At 38.5% G+C, this 15,687-nt stretch overlaps 1 protein-coding gene across 42 annotated transcripts in view; it reads right to left on the bottom strand.

Annotated features, from left to right (window-relative positions):
- The window catches only part of BLTP1 (bridge-like lipid transfer protein family member 1), a 115,493-nt gene that overhangs the window by 67,806 nt on the left and 32,000 nt on the right, over nt 1-15,687 (bottom strand). For all 42 annotated transcript variants that reach the window (XM_086890541.1, XM_086890586.1, XM_086890578.1 and 39 more), the window contains 7 exons: nt 11,401-11,530; nt 8,542-8,658; nt 7,085-7,163; nt 6,387-6,451; nt 3,068-3,254; nt 1,900-1,981; nt 1,016-1,209 (listed from right to left, as the gene is read on the bottom strand). In XM_086890541.1, the coding sequence (XP_086746667.1) occupies nt 1,016-1,209; nt 1,900-1,981; nt 3,068-3,254; nt 6,387-6,451; nt 7,085-7,163; nt 8,542-8,658; nt 11,401-11,497 (821 nt within the window). In that variant the 5' untranslated portion in view covers nt 11,498-11,530. The remainder of the gene's footprint in view (nt 1-1,015; nt 1,210-1,899; nt 1,982-3,067; nt 3,255-6,386; nt 6,452-7,084; nt 7,164-8,541; nt 8,659-11,400; nt 11,531-15,687) is intronic.

Below are 15,687 nucleotides of genomic sequence, written 5' to 3' on the forward strand. Positions count from 1 at the left end.
TGTGCACAGATGCCATCCTTCAACCATCATGAACTGAAGGGATGGTAAGAGCATAAAAAGCAAATACTTAGAGGAAGCAGGAGGAAAAGCTAATAGTTTGAGTATCTTAATCCTATTTTGTTTTAATCTTGTTTGTTTTCAATATTAGTTGCAGAAATTTCCTTTGTCGTCATGTTGGAAGAGTAAGATTCTGTACACAGCCACAGAATGTTCTTTGAAAAACATAAAGACATGTTACAAACAGCAGCATTTGGCTGATAAAAAGCCAATTAAGGTACAAATGATGTACAGTTTATTTTATTACTTCATGCAAGCACTCAGGCTTGTGTTTGACTTCAGTTTTTTCAAGCTGCCTAACCTCATTTATGCAGAATACACAGAGGTAAAAGGATCAGCAATCTGTCTTCAAAAGATAACATGGTTTCCCCTCTAGAAATATCACACAACTTTTTCCCAATTTGGGTTTTTTTTTAGTATTTCCTAAACCATCAATCAGCTTTACAGAAGTCAACACTTTAAACCTTGCATTTCAGATAGAAATTTAGTGCTGGCAAAGCCTGGATACCGCTCTAGTACCTGAGAGAAGGAAAACAGACCTTGGACACAGGATGCCACATTCCTGGAAACATTCAAGGCCAAACTGGAAGGGGCTCTGAGCAATCTGATCTGGTTGAAGATGTCCCTACTCATTGCAGAGGGGTTGAACTAGATGGCTTTCAAAGAAATCTTTCCAACCCAAACTATTCTATGATTCTATGTTTAATACTAGAGCAGAACACAGACACACACAAATACAAACCCAAACTTTTTGTGTTACAAAAAGTAACACAAAAAAACAGCGCTTTTCTCCATAAACTAAATTTGTTCAAGATCCAAAATTAAAAACCTTCAGAGCTTCAGGTAATAAATGGCAACTGAGTGAAATAAAGACACTGAAGCACAACAAACATGCTCTTCTTTGTGCTCTTAAAATAAAAAATAAAATAATATGGATACAAAAATACCCCAAACTTACTCATCATTTTGAAGACCAACATATCTTGGACTTGGAACCAGCATGACTCGAACATTTTCCAATTTTCCCTTCACGATGTGCATGAACTGATCAAGGTGGCTTGAAGGTGGTTTTGTGGTGTATGTCAAAAAGGCATCATCAAAGTTAATGCAAAGTGTTTGTGGCTGATAGTGATTCCCAAATGCCAAGCGACCCTAAACCAAAAAGCAAACCCAGTAACTCACAGGTAATCACTGATGTCTTATATCTAAATATCTATTTACACTGATCTCCTACATAGAAGTATTTATTTACCTATAATAATGCAGTTGAACCAGCCAAGAGAAAATAAAAAACATGGATAAAAGTTCTAGCCATAACCTGTGCATAGTTAAAAATATTTATATGTTAAACTCCAAATTTTTTCTTCTATTACCTCAATAACAGCTTTCCTAGTTCTTTCATGCTGTTAATTTGGGTTTTTTTGATGGGTGGGTGTGGTTTTGGGATGTAACTTCAAATTTTAAAAAATATGTCCAAATATTGCTATTAAAACAGGCAAAGGAAAAAAAAAAAAAAGGAAAACAACCCCAAACACCTGCCAAAACCCCAGCACACCCCATACTGTACAACACCCACAATTTAATTACTTGGGGATACTCTGAAAATCATTACTAAGTCTAAGGCAAGAATATTTGCCAGAAGTTAGAACATAACTGTGTTTCCACAGGCACCAGCAGGATTTGTGACTGTGTCAGAGGAATGCTCATGGCGTAATTTTATCTTCTTTAAATCATGAAGGCAAACAAAAACTTTAAATAGAATGTGTAAGAAAAATAAATGGCAAGAGTAATTTTTAAGCAAATACTGATAAATATTTTCCTTATAAGGGTATTTTCACTCACCGTGCTCACATTGACTTTAATGACCGGAATAAGTGATCTCCATGAAGAAGAGGGGTCTTGAGATTCTGTTTTTACTTTAACACTAAATTAAAAAAAAAAAAAAAAAAAAAGGGGGGGGGGGTGTTGGAAAGGTTGTTATTTTGTCTTTTCTGCAAAAGAACCAACCAAATTTTTCAAGCAGAGGTCTTTAGGGCACAGATCTCAAGGAACACTCCTTCCCCGGAGGTGCCTCCTGCAAAGGACTTGCTAGCAGACAACTTTCCAGGCTTCCCAAGCCTGGGAGAACAGCAGGAAGCACATGGAGCTACACCTTGGTGCTGACACAGGTAGGAAATGGGCATGCCTTGTTTAACTCAGAGCAATAGTTAAATAAATCTTCCTCATGGGATCTTGGCCTGTTCTAAATACTCCTGTTGAGGCATGGGATTTTTCAGTTCCCAAGACACATCCTCCTCAAAGGCAGAAATCCTTCCTGTGCCTGTCAATAAGGGCTTGAGATAAAAACACAATGAGACTGGCTGGGAGGCAGAGCCCTTACTCAAACTCAGGACTGCCACAGCATCCTGCAGCTGCCCACTGGCCAGCAGCAGTGGCAGGACTCAAGTCTCATTAGATTTTCTCTGCTCATGACAGTAAATCAGTCTGGTGTGGTCCTGCCCAAAGAGAGGCTGATTGTTGAACCTCTGATGGCACTGCACACAAGCCATGTAAAACTCCTTATATTTCCACACCATGTTTTCTGAGATACCCCAAAGAGAGGAATTAACAGAAGACAGTTTGTGTGCTGCACACAAGACCATACAGACCCTCACATTTTGCCTTCTCAATGTCTTGAGCAGCTGTTACTTCTACTGAGCAAAACTGCTATTATTCTGCCAGCATAATCCTCTTCAACACATGCTTCCTCTCCACACTGTATTTGAAATAGATTTTTCAGCCTGTCTCTGATCATTAAACAAGACTGTTGGGCTGTGTTTTTTAATTATTTTTGATAAGAAATCTGAAGAAAGGGAAAATATTCAGACTGTCAGGCTTGTCAGTGCAATTTCTCTCAGCTGTGCTTCCCTTGTTTGGCCTCCAGAGCACACATTAACAAAACATTCCCCAATTAGTTCAGTGCTTTGCAGAACAAAGCATTGACAAAATAGCAAAATTAATAATTATTTACCTTTCAAGATTGGCGTGTGTTCTCTGCCTCCCATTCACTTGTGCTCTCTCATCATCTTTTTTTGCTGGAATTATTGTGGGATCCAAGCCAAACAGTTCTTGAAGTTGTCCATAAAGTTCAGAGCGGTTGTACACGTGAAATTCAAAGTCATTCACCATAATATACAGTCGAGTTTCTGCCTTTGGATCTAATCAAATAGTAGGAAAAGAGTTTCTAATTCTATTTCAATATTCCCTTGGAATATTTACAGTTTCTCAAATTTGCACATTTTGCAAAACCAATCCACACAGTAGTGAACAGCTGCTGAAGTATATATTAAAAAGCAGTAAAAAATTCCACAAAGTAATTGAAGCATTCTAAGCAAATCAGTAAAACTTGGCAAATAAGACAGCTGCATACAAAATATTAAATCTGAAAGGCATTTCACCCCTAGGTCACAGTCCAAAAATAAATCCAGCCAGAAACTGCACAAAATGGTAAATGAAGTTTTTCAGTCTCATGTATGAAAACAAACAAACAAATATCCCTCTTTATGCATAGACCAGAAGCATCAGTGAAAATTTCTGCTTTTTAGCACAGATATCGTTGAGATCAATTCAATCTCAAAACCCAAATGGTTTTCTAGCCAAGCTCCCTGGTACAGCATGCCTGAAGTGGAAAAAAGCTCTCTCTCACAGAGAAACAGAAAACATTAATATGCAGAACTAACAGGATCATACTAATTTTGTGTAATCAGTCAAATTAATTTTGAATTAAAATTTCAACTGTTCTATCAGCTTGGCTCTCTGATCCTTGAAACCTATTTTAACATCTGCTGATGAAACAGAGAGCTGACTGTGACATACTTTGACATACTTTTGCCTCAGAAAGTGTGACCTAATTATGCAGTTAATGTGAGGGAAAAGCTCACACCACTTCCCCCTAATTACCCAGTTGAAAGAGTGCCCATTACACATTGACTCAAGAGACCTGAGCTGCTCTAAAAACCTCATCTGGTCTTCCTAAGTCAAACAGACTTCAGGCAGCTGAAGAATCAATGGTTATTACAGCAGTCCCCAAACTGTAACTCAGGGGGTACTAACTGAAGGCAGAATTTCCCAAAGACACGAGAAATTAAAACTCAGAGCAAACATTTGTCAGGGTCAAAAAAAGAAGAAATGCAGATGCCCAAGATGCAAGGTTTAGAGATATCTGCTTGATTAAATGCACCCAATTTAATAAAAAAACTCATCTGTCCCTCAAAATCACACATCTCTGCAACACTGTCCCAACAACAACCCAATTTTTCCCCATCACACCTACAGTACCAGGTATTTCCATATAATTATAAAAATATATACATATGGAATGCAAGTTTCCAGAACACACTGATATCACAGTTTTCTTGAACAGGAGACAGGAAAGTTAATAAGCCAGCTTCAGTTCCTTCCTGTTTTCATAAAAGCACCATCAAATCCATTTGTTGCCAATCTTAACTTGCATCAATAAGAGTCAGACAAAGAATAACACGGACAAAGATCGGGACACACAATTGCTCACCCGGGAGATCTCAGTAGCATCAAGAACACAAATAAATGTAATTTTTCAATTCCTGGATGCAAGCATTAGACTTCATTTACTAAATGAAATCATATGTACTTATTCATTTCTTTAAAGGGGATTTAAAGAGACAAGTATCTCTTCTTCCCAACAACAAAACCAAGGTTTGACCTCCACACATCAATTTGGTTGGCTAAAACACTTTTGAAAAAGAAGAAAAAAGGGCAAGGAAAAAGAGACAAGCAAATCTGAATGTTATGACACTAAATGATTCAAAGAAGCATTTATGTAGGTTATGTGTAAGTAACTACCAGATTGTTTCACAATGTGAAAATTGATAATGGGCTGTGGCACCTAAGCCATGTCATCAGGGTGTGCCCTGTCCACAACATGATCCTCCAGTTTTTGTTCCTAAACCACTTCCACTTCTCAAGTGTATACAAAACCACAAGCCCCAGCATGATTTAACATTTCAAGAGTATTTTAGCCACGTTACTTTGTTGTCAGACCTGGACACCTCTGTTAGAAGCCCACTAATCCTGTAGCTTTAAATGCCAGCAGGAAACCTTAAAGCCTTGCAATATTGCAAAGCAAAAATGCCACCATAAAGGACAGGCAACCATCTTCACTGCATTAAATGCAATTCCTTTTTTCATTCTCTGATCCACCAGAGAAATATGTTTTAACTAGCAGATGAGGACAATCCTATGAAAACCTGTTGGAAAGTAACCTTTGGTTGGCAAAATCTAATTAACTGTAGGATTATGTTCTACTTCTTGAATTACTTTTTTATGGTATAACAAATTTGAATTGTGCCCTAGCACCTCAGAGGGTGAGTAGTGCCTCAGTAAACAGAAATGAGCAGCTCTTCCAAACTCCTATCACTGCCCAGAGTTGTGTCTCACATTCACCTGACTGATTTTGTATGCCGTACTTCTGCCGCTGCTGAGCTTGTACGGACACAGCAACAGCTCCACGAACTTGCTGACAAGTCTAAGAGGCTTCACACCAGCAGAAACCACTCCCAAAAGCAAGGACAGGAAAGAAAAGCCCTCTAAAGTTCAATGACCCTCTTAATTAGCGTACTCAGCTGTAGACAGCTAACATTTCTGGACCTCCTTGAATGAGCAACGCAGCTGTGATAGCTCCAAAAGTCACAAGAGGCAGGACCCAAGTCCCATTCAACAAGATTTTACTCCTATAAATGATTAAGCACACAGCCCTAGGCTACTTATGCTTTCCCACTGTGTTTTCTGCAGATACAATTCATCTCTTGCATCTGTGTTAATCACCCATCTTCAGCCAGAGATAAGGAAGAAAAATAAATGAATTTTGCACACTTCCCCACTTCTGTAACCACAGATGTCATTGAGACATGGGCTTGTCAAATACTAAGAACACCTCTTCCCGTAACACTTTATCTAAAACACTGAAAGCACAACACTCACTGAAAGCCAGAAACTAAAGCCACTTGCAGAACATAAGACAACTCTATTCATCACAGTTATCAACTTCAATACAGAGACAATTATGCTTGGACTCCTGCTAATGAAAGCTACTATTAAGATTAATGAACGGTTTGGGTCAAGAAGGGTTCATGTCCCCAATAATGAATCCTGTATTTATTTAATCTACTCTGCAACCAGTAAACAAATCCATACCTTCTGAGGATCCAGAGTACTTCAGGTACATATTTACAAAGCAATTGAAAGCAAACTGTGATTGTGCAAAGGAAGTGTGTTTCTGTAGGCTACCTGAAAATTTAAACTTTGAAACCTACCGTGCTGCTTCTGCTTAGGGTTGTACATCTTCCACCAGCGAAAAATGATAAATCCATCTTGAATTCTGAATCAAATAAATTGGAATAAAAGAGAAGCTGAGAGAGTGACAATCCAACATCCCACATGCAGTTTGTGCACAGATCTGCAGCTGAGGCAGTGTACAAGCAACATGAAAGCACAAAGCATTACAGTACACAGTGTATTACACAATTCCTGCTTTAGCTGAAACTTGTATAAAGCCCCATATCCACTATCTCCTCAAGGCTTTCCAAATCCGACAGCAAAAATCAAAACTACAAACTATTTGCTGGCGTGCAGTTCACGAAACAAATTCCTCTGAATCCCAGCAAATACATGCCAACTACTCGGCCAACATGAAGCTTCCAGACTTAAGAGCAGAAGCATAAGGGAGCCAAAGACCTAAATTAAAAAGCAGTTCTCCTGCATATTCCAAAGCTGTTTATTTGACAAATGTTAAGGACAGCTACAATCTTATCCAGCACTCACTTCCAAATGATATGGCTAAAGCAGCAAACAAGCTCACAAGTATGCTGGAGTAGTAAATACTAGCACCAAAAGAGACAGTCTAACACTTATAAATATACTGCCCATTGGAAAAACTACATTTTGATTTGTGCTGTTTAGACCTGTATTTAAAATACTTATTTAGAAGGGGTACTCCCTTGGATGTTTGTACCTGATGGACATGTCCTCCGTGATGAAATAGATTTCACGCACCATGACTTTTCCAGACAGCACAGAGAATGAAAAGGAACCTAATTATATAAAAAAAATAAATATTTATTAAGCTAAAGCTTTTGATTTTAAGAACAGAGAGAATACAGCATTAAATTATCTGAAATGGGTTAACTGAGTATCTTGAGTTTTCCCTTAGAAGGGAAGTCAGAGATTCACCACACAGAAGACAAAGTACACAACTAAAGGATGCTGAGTTTGGCACAACAAAACAACCAAGCCCCTGAGGCAAATGAGTCACTCAGAAACATCCAGGTGCCTTGCAAAGCTCAAGAGAGTTAGAAAAGCTGCTTAGAACATTTACAGTCTCAAGCCATTGTGTGCAAGACCATAATCAGAGAAACAAAGATTCCTGATGAATTGTTTTCAAAAATTTTAAATGGCTGTAAGGATTTTGGTCCAATTATTACGACAAATTATGCTTACAGCAAGAAGGATTAATAAGTATGAAAAGAGCAGCAAGTAATGCAACAGCCCCAATTTTTCCTAAGGCTTTTCACCACACTCACAGAAAGTTAAGTACACCATAATTAAAAAAAAAATAAAAATCAACAGTAAACAACTGAAATCAAGCTGTAAATCATGGGATTTAATTAACATTATGTTCTACTTACTGATGAGGTTTATAAAGAATACCACATGTTTGCTCAGCCATGTCAGCTGGCCTTACTCAATGGCAATTTCACAGATAAATTTTAATAAAAGCCTATAGATCAAGTGTAGCAGCCAGTGAATATTTCGTCTATTTTGCTCTTCAAAAAAGCTGGATTTGAACATGGTTTGGAACACAGTTCTCAGATTCTTGAAGACATAAGCAAATAAATTGCAAGGGTGTCTCTGGCAGGCCAAGTGTGAGTGGGATTTTTTTTGGTTTTAAGTTTCACTACGTTTATGATGTATAGTTGCAGGAAAAAGTCCAGAAATAAAGTCATAGTTATTCTGTGAAGCAGACAGAGGAAGGCAGAGGAGCAAGTGAAAGAAAATTAAAAATGTGATCAGTGAGGTTGTGGGCTACAGCCCTCTGTGACTCAGCACCAGATATTTTTGTAAGTGGGTGAGTGCCCAAGTGATTTGCACTGACCTGTTTTATTGAAAAAAAGTTTAAAATATTTTAATAAAAAGTTAATGGATTTTGATGCAAAATGTTCCAGCCAGTATCAATTTACATATCATAGTCCCAGTATGGATCAACCGGTGGTTAGTTGTTCTGACAACTTATTTAGAAAGCAAGGACAGTGTTGGAACAGGGACTCAAGGCTTGAGTCTCTGCTTTGAATCCACTGAATGTTTTCAAATCACACTAACAAAGGAACACTGAGTTTACTTCAAGGTTTTAGCAAACTGAGGTATGATAAAAAGCAGCAGACAAAGAGTGGCATTACATTAATCACAACTTACCAATATGGATGTAGCCATGTTTATATAATCTGTTAAGAACCAGCGTTAAAATGAGTCCAATGTTCCGGGAATTATAGTAAGTTAGGTAGATAATCCATCCACAGGACAATATTGTTGCTGTTGAAAGATTACAGTGAATTAAAGCATATTTTAAAGTACACTGACCCAGATAAAAACCTCACCTATTAGGACTATGAGGCATAGCAGTGTTCTTCCTACTCTTCAAAAAGATATTGAAACTGATGGGACACTTCAGTGGGTGTTTTTAGAGAGATGGTGTGAGAAGGGTGTGAAGAGATGGGGGGAAAAAAGGGGAAATAGGAAGGCCAGAAAAATATAGGCTGTTCAGTGCTCTTCCATTCCCCAATATAAAAAAACCCTGTCCTCCCAGAGGACCACATTATTTCATTACATCATTTATCATCTAAGAAGTTAGATTTTATAGACTGAATTGTAACATGCATTGTCCCACGGGGACATTTATTTCAGAAACCCCAACACCACCAAAGTCATACTACATCCCTTCCCTATTTTTTTCCAAATTGTGAACTGTAACTTAAATTTCCAGTCTTTCACACATTATCACAGGAAACATTATCCTACATGAAACCATTTCCTACGATGCTACATCCTGAGAGAAACGTACCAGCCCTTGGGTTAGCAAAAATATCTCAACAGTTCAAGCATGGAATTTGATAGGGAAAAAAGGAAATAGCAATCCCATGAGAAACACCTTTTTTTTTTTTTTTTTATTTTAAATTAGGTCTGCTAATCCCCAAAGTAATTTTTACTTTAGTTGATTAAGAGCTAGTAACCTAATTCTAATTACAAGGGTTCTCTAAGCTTCCAGAAGGACAAACCCAAAAGGAATGGTACTGCCAAGGAATGGACTAGTTCCAATTCACCTTACTGATAATTACCATTCTGTTTCACCCAAAGCAGAGTAGGGAAAAACCTGAACCTTGTAACAGAAGTTTTTAATTTATGTTAAAAATTGAAAACTTATATGGAAATGCTGAAGTGCAGACTGGCATAGGAGCATGACACCTTCACTTTGAAGAGAGATCAGGTGATTACTCAAAAAAAAAAAAAATTACAAAAACAAACTGTTCTTCCACTGTCCCTTTAATTTTTTTCAGTTGGATACTCCACTGTGCTTCATAACAAAACTTCACTGAAAGAGAAAGAGAAGGTGAAAATGGCTCCCATGACTTTTGTCCTTTCCTTACTGGAAATGGATCCAGTGTGACCAAAATTCAAGTAGCTCATAACCTTGGGCAACATGTTGCTTGACACATTAAATGAACCAAATCTGTGTGGGTGATCACACAGGAAAGAGCGGGGAGGGTGGAGGCTACATCCCAGGAAAGAAACTCCGGCTGGCATTGAGGGCAGTCACACTCCAAGGACAGTGTTCACCTCCCCCACTTTCAGGTGAGTAAGTTCCTCACAGCTGCTGCTCTGTGGGGAGGGAGAAAGGTGGGATGACTCCTATGCTGAGGGTCCATAAAGCTTAATTTGAAGTTCAAGTTCAACTAGACACTGCTAGATGGCTCAAGTCAAGAAGATGCCCTCTTAAGGTGAAACCTTCTGAGAAAAACTGGGAAACCAGTGCAATTTCCAGTCCTGATCCATTGCCTTCAGCACTAGATTCACCTCTGCTGCCAACTGTAGCCTTGTCCTTCACCAAATCCCACAAACTTCATTAATTTCAATATTATATTCTTGAGTTTTCAAGCCTATTCACTGAAACCAAGTTTTGGAAATTGCATCTCCGAAGTTTTACTGCATGTGACTTTCAGAAATGATTCCAGAAGTGAGCAACAGCTCTTCGAGGAGCATGTTCATTTCTGGAATTCATCACCTTTTACTGAGACCACTAGTTAGTTATTTCAGCATTCAGGATAGGAAATTACTGATATCTTTTTATGTTCCATTATAATAGAATGCCATAGGTCAGCAGATAAAAGCAAAGGAGGAAAGGCTGGTTGAAACTGAGTCAGTTAATAAACTCAATAATTCAAATGTGTTTCTATCCAAACTTCATAACAGAAAACAAGTCAAAGCTTTTGAAACCAAAATTTTCAGATCTATTTGCATCTGTCCCACGTTTTAGCATGAGCTACTACCACTGACTTCCCCTATTTTCATCTTGACTACACTGAGAAATCTATGTTGAGCACAAACTTTCCATTTCGACACATTAAAAGTGAAATAAATAACAAAAAGTAAGCACCCTCAATAATTTACCTATGTCCTTTCTATTTAATTTGGCCTACTGAAAAATAATTCCAGTATGTCAATAGCCAACAGACTGCTTTAACTCAGCAGAAGTGAAAGTGAAAAAATAAAGTTGATCCTGTGCTGCCCCTCACTCCAAGTCCAAGAGTCAACGCTGGAAAGCAGGCATTATCTACCTTTGGAAAAGTCTGAATTCATTGCACACTTTCAGTATTCTTATATGGACTTGAATACAACTTCATATTTATTTTCCTGTCCTTGATTCACTTGTTTATAGATTCAGACAATAAGAATACCTGCACCAATATAAGCAATAGCACTGGTGCTATAAAAAAAAAAATAAAATAAATCAGCATAACTAAATCAGGCATGTTTACAAATCCAGCTTGAAACTGATTAAATGAAAGCTTGGCTTAAAGGCTCATTGTGGCACACAATTCAGTCTACAAGCTGTGTCACTGAACACAATAGTCCTTAGATCACTTTCCAAACTACACCAGATTAAATGGCAGGTAGGCACATATTGGCATAAGGAAGTTATTGTAGCTGACTGTCATGCTAATCCTTTGTTATGGTATCATAAAAGAAATTTAACCAAAACAGAAGAGTTAACCTTACCTACTAACAGCCAAACCACGTTAGAGTCATGTTCTGTCAGGAAGTCTTCCAGCTGCGTGATACTTGGGACAAAACTATCATTTTTTCTTTGATCCATTGCTACACTGTTTTTGCATCAGCACCTATAGAACTGAAGGAAAAAGAAAATCATTTCAAAATCAAAATGAGTAACATAGACAGGAAAAAATGGACTATGTACCATCTTAAATCATCTCCAGCAGTCTGTTTAACACAAATACAAATATACTTGTTTTATTTCTTCAATAACATCTTCATGATTCTCAGTTACCTCTTTTACTCCAGAGCTCCAGAAACGCTTCCACTCATCTCTGCTGGAACAGTTTCCAGGCACATGACTGCCCCAAACAAACTACATATCAACAAAATACCAAAATATGCTCTCCAAATTTAGTACCCTGAATGCCCTCTACAGCATACAAAAGCAAATAAATGTCTGAAACTGTTGTGCAACAGCCGTAAGTCAAAAGGCAACTGAACATACAAGTTAAAATAAGGCTGTATTAAGCTTACTAACATGCAAAAATGTAACAAGACTAAACCCCTGCCCTCGCAGAAGAAAAGGCCAAAGGAGACACTTCCAGCAGTTACAGAAAATTCCCAAAACCTCCTGTATCCATTAATTCTGCTTAAGGATTGATTTGCATCATTCTGTAAAAACTGACTACCTGGTTGATCTGTTATAGAGAGCAGAAAACCAGTCCTGACCTCTTCTGACTTCTTTAATTCACCCATACATCACCTTGCAACTGGGTTATATTAATTAAATGTGATTAGCAGGGAGTTGCTCAACTCAGCAACATCTGTAATTACACAGCAGTATTTTTGTTGCATTGGTTTTATTTGAAGTCTTCTCCCTTGGACCTTATCTGTCAAATCTTCTTACAAAAAAAGAAGCATTAATTCTGCTTCTTTTTTTATTTTCTAACACCTTCCAGCTCCTGGCAGCCTGTCTTCCTGACAGTATTCAACCTTCAAAAAATGAGTAGACTTTATTGCCCTTTTTTACAAAGTCTCTACTGGTTTCTCCATCAAGAGTTTTAGAACATAAAACTTATATTGATGAGTCCTTACTTTTTCAGCAGCATAACAGCTTTGGAATAGTCGGTATTTGCAAATGTTAGCAATAAATGTAGCAATTCATCTGTTTTTTCCTTTAATGCTGAAACTACTATCATTATTTTAACTGGAAGAAGTTGGAAAAAAACTGCCTTTAATGCACTTGTTTCTCCTGTTGTACCCTGCTGAACCAACAGCCTGTATTTGGAACTACAACAGGAGTACAGTCCCAAGAATAAGTGTTAATAATTTGTCCATTACCCCTTCTGCAAGAAGGAATAGAATGGAGAGGGAAGAAAATGAAAGCAGCGCACAGAATAAAAGAAACAACAAAGAAACACAATGAACCAACACCAGTTTCCAGCAGGGATGACAAAAAAGCTACCGACTTACTCCCTTACGAGGGGAGGAAGAAGAGGAGTAAACACCACACACATGTACACAGATTAAGAAAGGAGCTGTTGTTTCAGAAGGGACTTTAGAACAGCAAATTAAATCCCATCATGGCACTGTGATTTGCTTTAAGACATCCACAGTACTCTAATAAAAAAGGCACATGTCAGCTTGTATGATGAGGCAGATGATGCCTCTGCAGGCAGCCTCTGGGAGCCTTTAACCCCTGAATCACAAGGTAAAGAGAGAAAGCCAAACCAACACTTCCAGCATAAAAGGATGGAAGAACTTGTTCTCTCCCTTTCTCACCAAGGGGCAATGGGGTCACTCTGTTGTGACCAAGGCTACCATGGAAAAGTTGTCAATAGGTGAAGACTGTCATTCTATTGCCTCAGCCACCAACATTTATCTTGCCAAGGAAGCAAACCATGGCTTTTTCCTAAGAAATTATCATCCAAAATTACATTAAGACATGATTAAAAATCATTGAATAGGACTGTGGCAAGACAACTTGGAGACTGAAATCATTGAGTCTCAACACATAGCTACTTAAATACAGTGTTCATCATTTTTTTTGTCATCCCTATCCATAAACATAAACTGGACATACTTTCAATTTTTTTCTGGGATACGTTTTCTACCTGCATGCAAATAAATTCAGGAATCCCCCATCACTCATCATATGTCAATACAACATATCTGACCTTCAAAGATGATCCTTTAACATTCTGGCCCAACGATTTTTTTGTTCTTGTTCTTTTTTTCATTAGGGTAAGTCTTTGCCCGTGATCAAGTTCTTTGAGGGAGGATGCTGGCAATAAAAGCATAACCACTCAAAACCAGGCAGTAGCAACACCTGCCCCGGATGTGAACTCTCAACACACCTCTCAGAGGAATCAGGTCCTTAATACACTTAGATTATGAATTACTGTAATAGAATGGGGATACAAGCAGAGACTTAAGGAGTACACACTGCTCATAACGTCCCCGCGCATTTATAAGGCCCAGAGGATGAAGCAGAAGGGGACCCAGACGATCAGGACTGCTTAGAGGAAGAGATGCAATCTTTTCAGAACAAATATTTGCTACTTTCAGTATCCAGCATTTCTTTGGGTCCACAGTTCCGCACCTTCCACACCCTATACAATGTAGCCATTGGTTTAAGCCCTGGACCTCTCAAGCCTTCCTCTGCCATGCCCTATACACTGTAACCATAGGTGTGAATTCCCCAGGCCTCTCACTGCCCACACTCTGCTACATTTACTCCTGCGTGCAAACTCAACTTTGCCATCAGAGCAAATGGCTGAGCTCTCCAGGAACAGTCATCCATAGGCTGCTGAGCTTGGAATGCTCCTTCATACTGCCTACTGTATTCTCTGAAGTAAACTCTACCAGGAGCTACTCTTGGAATGACAAGCCCGGAAGGTGTGAAATTGACTCTTGCCAACCATGCAAAAAACACAACAGAAAATATAACAAAGAGGAACAGAAACCCAGAACTTCACATTCATATCTCTGCATTTATTTATCATCTTTTCTCGAGGTCTCTGTTGTTCTGTGATGAACAGCTCAGTCAGCATGCTGAAATATAGTCCAAAACCCTAAGTGTTTGGATTTATTTGCTTTCCCCACTGCCTTATTTTTTAAACACATTTTTATTATTCATTATGTCACTTGTGGCTCTCATTTACCACATACCACATTAATAAATAAAAAATGTATTAGCTTTCTCCTGGGAAGAAGACAGGAGGAGTATTCTGTGGCACTGAGGTGACAGAACACTGATACTCGTATTTTATCTTCACAGCAGCCCTTTAGGGTGTCGTGTAGTCATCTTTCTCCAAATGAATATCTGAAGCAAGAAGAGATAAAGGCCAAATCCCTTATTTATGATGCCCATACTGAAATACTAGGGGCCTGCTTTTCAGGTTCTGCGTGTTTGGAGCACTTAGCAAGCTCAAGGGAGACACTGGACTGCCTTAAAGGTATGAGGGTTCGATTTTACTGTGAAGTTGCACCTTGTAGTCAGCCAGGCTGTCTTTATAGCAAAAAAAACACATACTTAACAGACTTTAAAAAGTGAATTTTAATTTCTTGTGTCACACATAATCCATTCTTCACAGTACCAAAAGATGCAAGGGAAGTTAAAATCCTGGGGGGAGGCACTTAATTTTCAGCCTGCTTCCAGTATTACAAACCAATCCAATTTTCACTGCAAATATTCCATCCCTAAAAAGCCAAATACTCAAAAGCAGCTACTCCTAACTTCTATAAACTCATTTCAATCACATCAGATAGATAAACTCGTTTTAACCTCAGCCTGGCAAATTAACTCAACACCAAGAACAAACCTCTGCTTGAGCTAAGTCATTAAAAATTTACAGGAGGCATGCATATATGCAAGAGCTGGCAGGAGAGAAACCAGAAACTCGGTGACCAGAGTGCAGCCACTTGGCAGGGACAGCTGCACCCACCTGTAAAAGGTCTGTCCTGCATGCACCTACAGATGGGCACAAAGGCAACAAATGTTTGACTCAGTGCCTGGGAGCATTAAGGTGATGTGGGTCTTGAGCTGGGAGAGGAGAAAGAAAAAGAAATGTCTGTTTATCACATCCTTTGTAAAGTCATTTTCCCGGCATGCCCCTGTAGAAGCAGGTGAATAAAAGGGGTGTCCAAAGGTGGGGGGAAAAGTAGGCATTTCATATTGAGAAGAAATACTTTTATATGGTTATGAAGTGGGTAGGGAAATAATTGACATGGCCAATTCCCTTATTACTGCTGGAATTCATGGGGGGAATAAATCAGGAGTTTAAATTT

This window comes from Cyanistes caeruleus, chromosome 5 (genome assembly GCF_971803275.1).
Source record: "Cyanistes caeruleus chromosome 5, bCyaCae1.hap1.1, whole genome shotgun sequence".
Taxonomy (NCBI): domain Eukaryota; kingdom Metazoa; phylum Chordata; class Aves; order Passeriformes; family Paridae; genus Cyanistes; species Cyanistes caeruleus.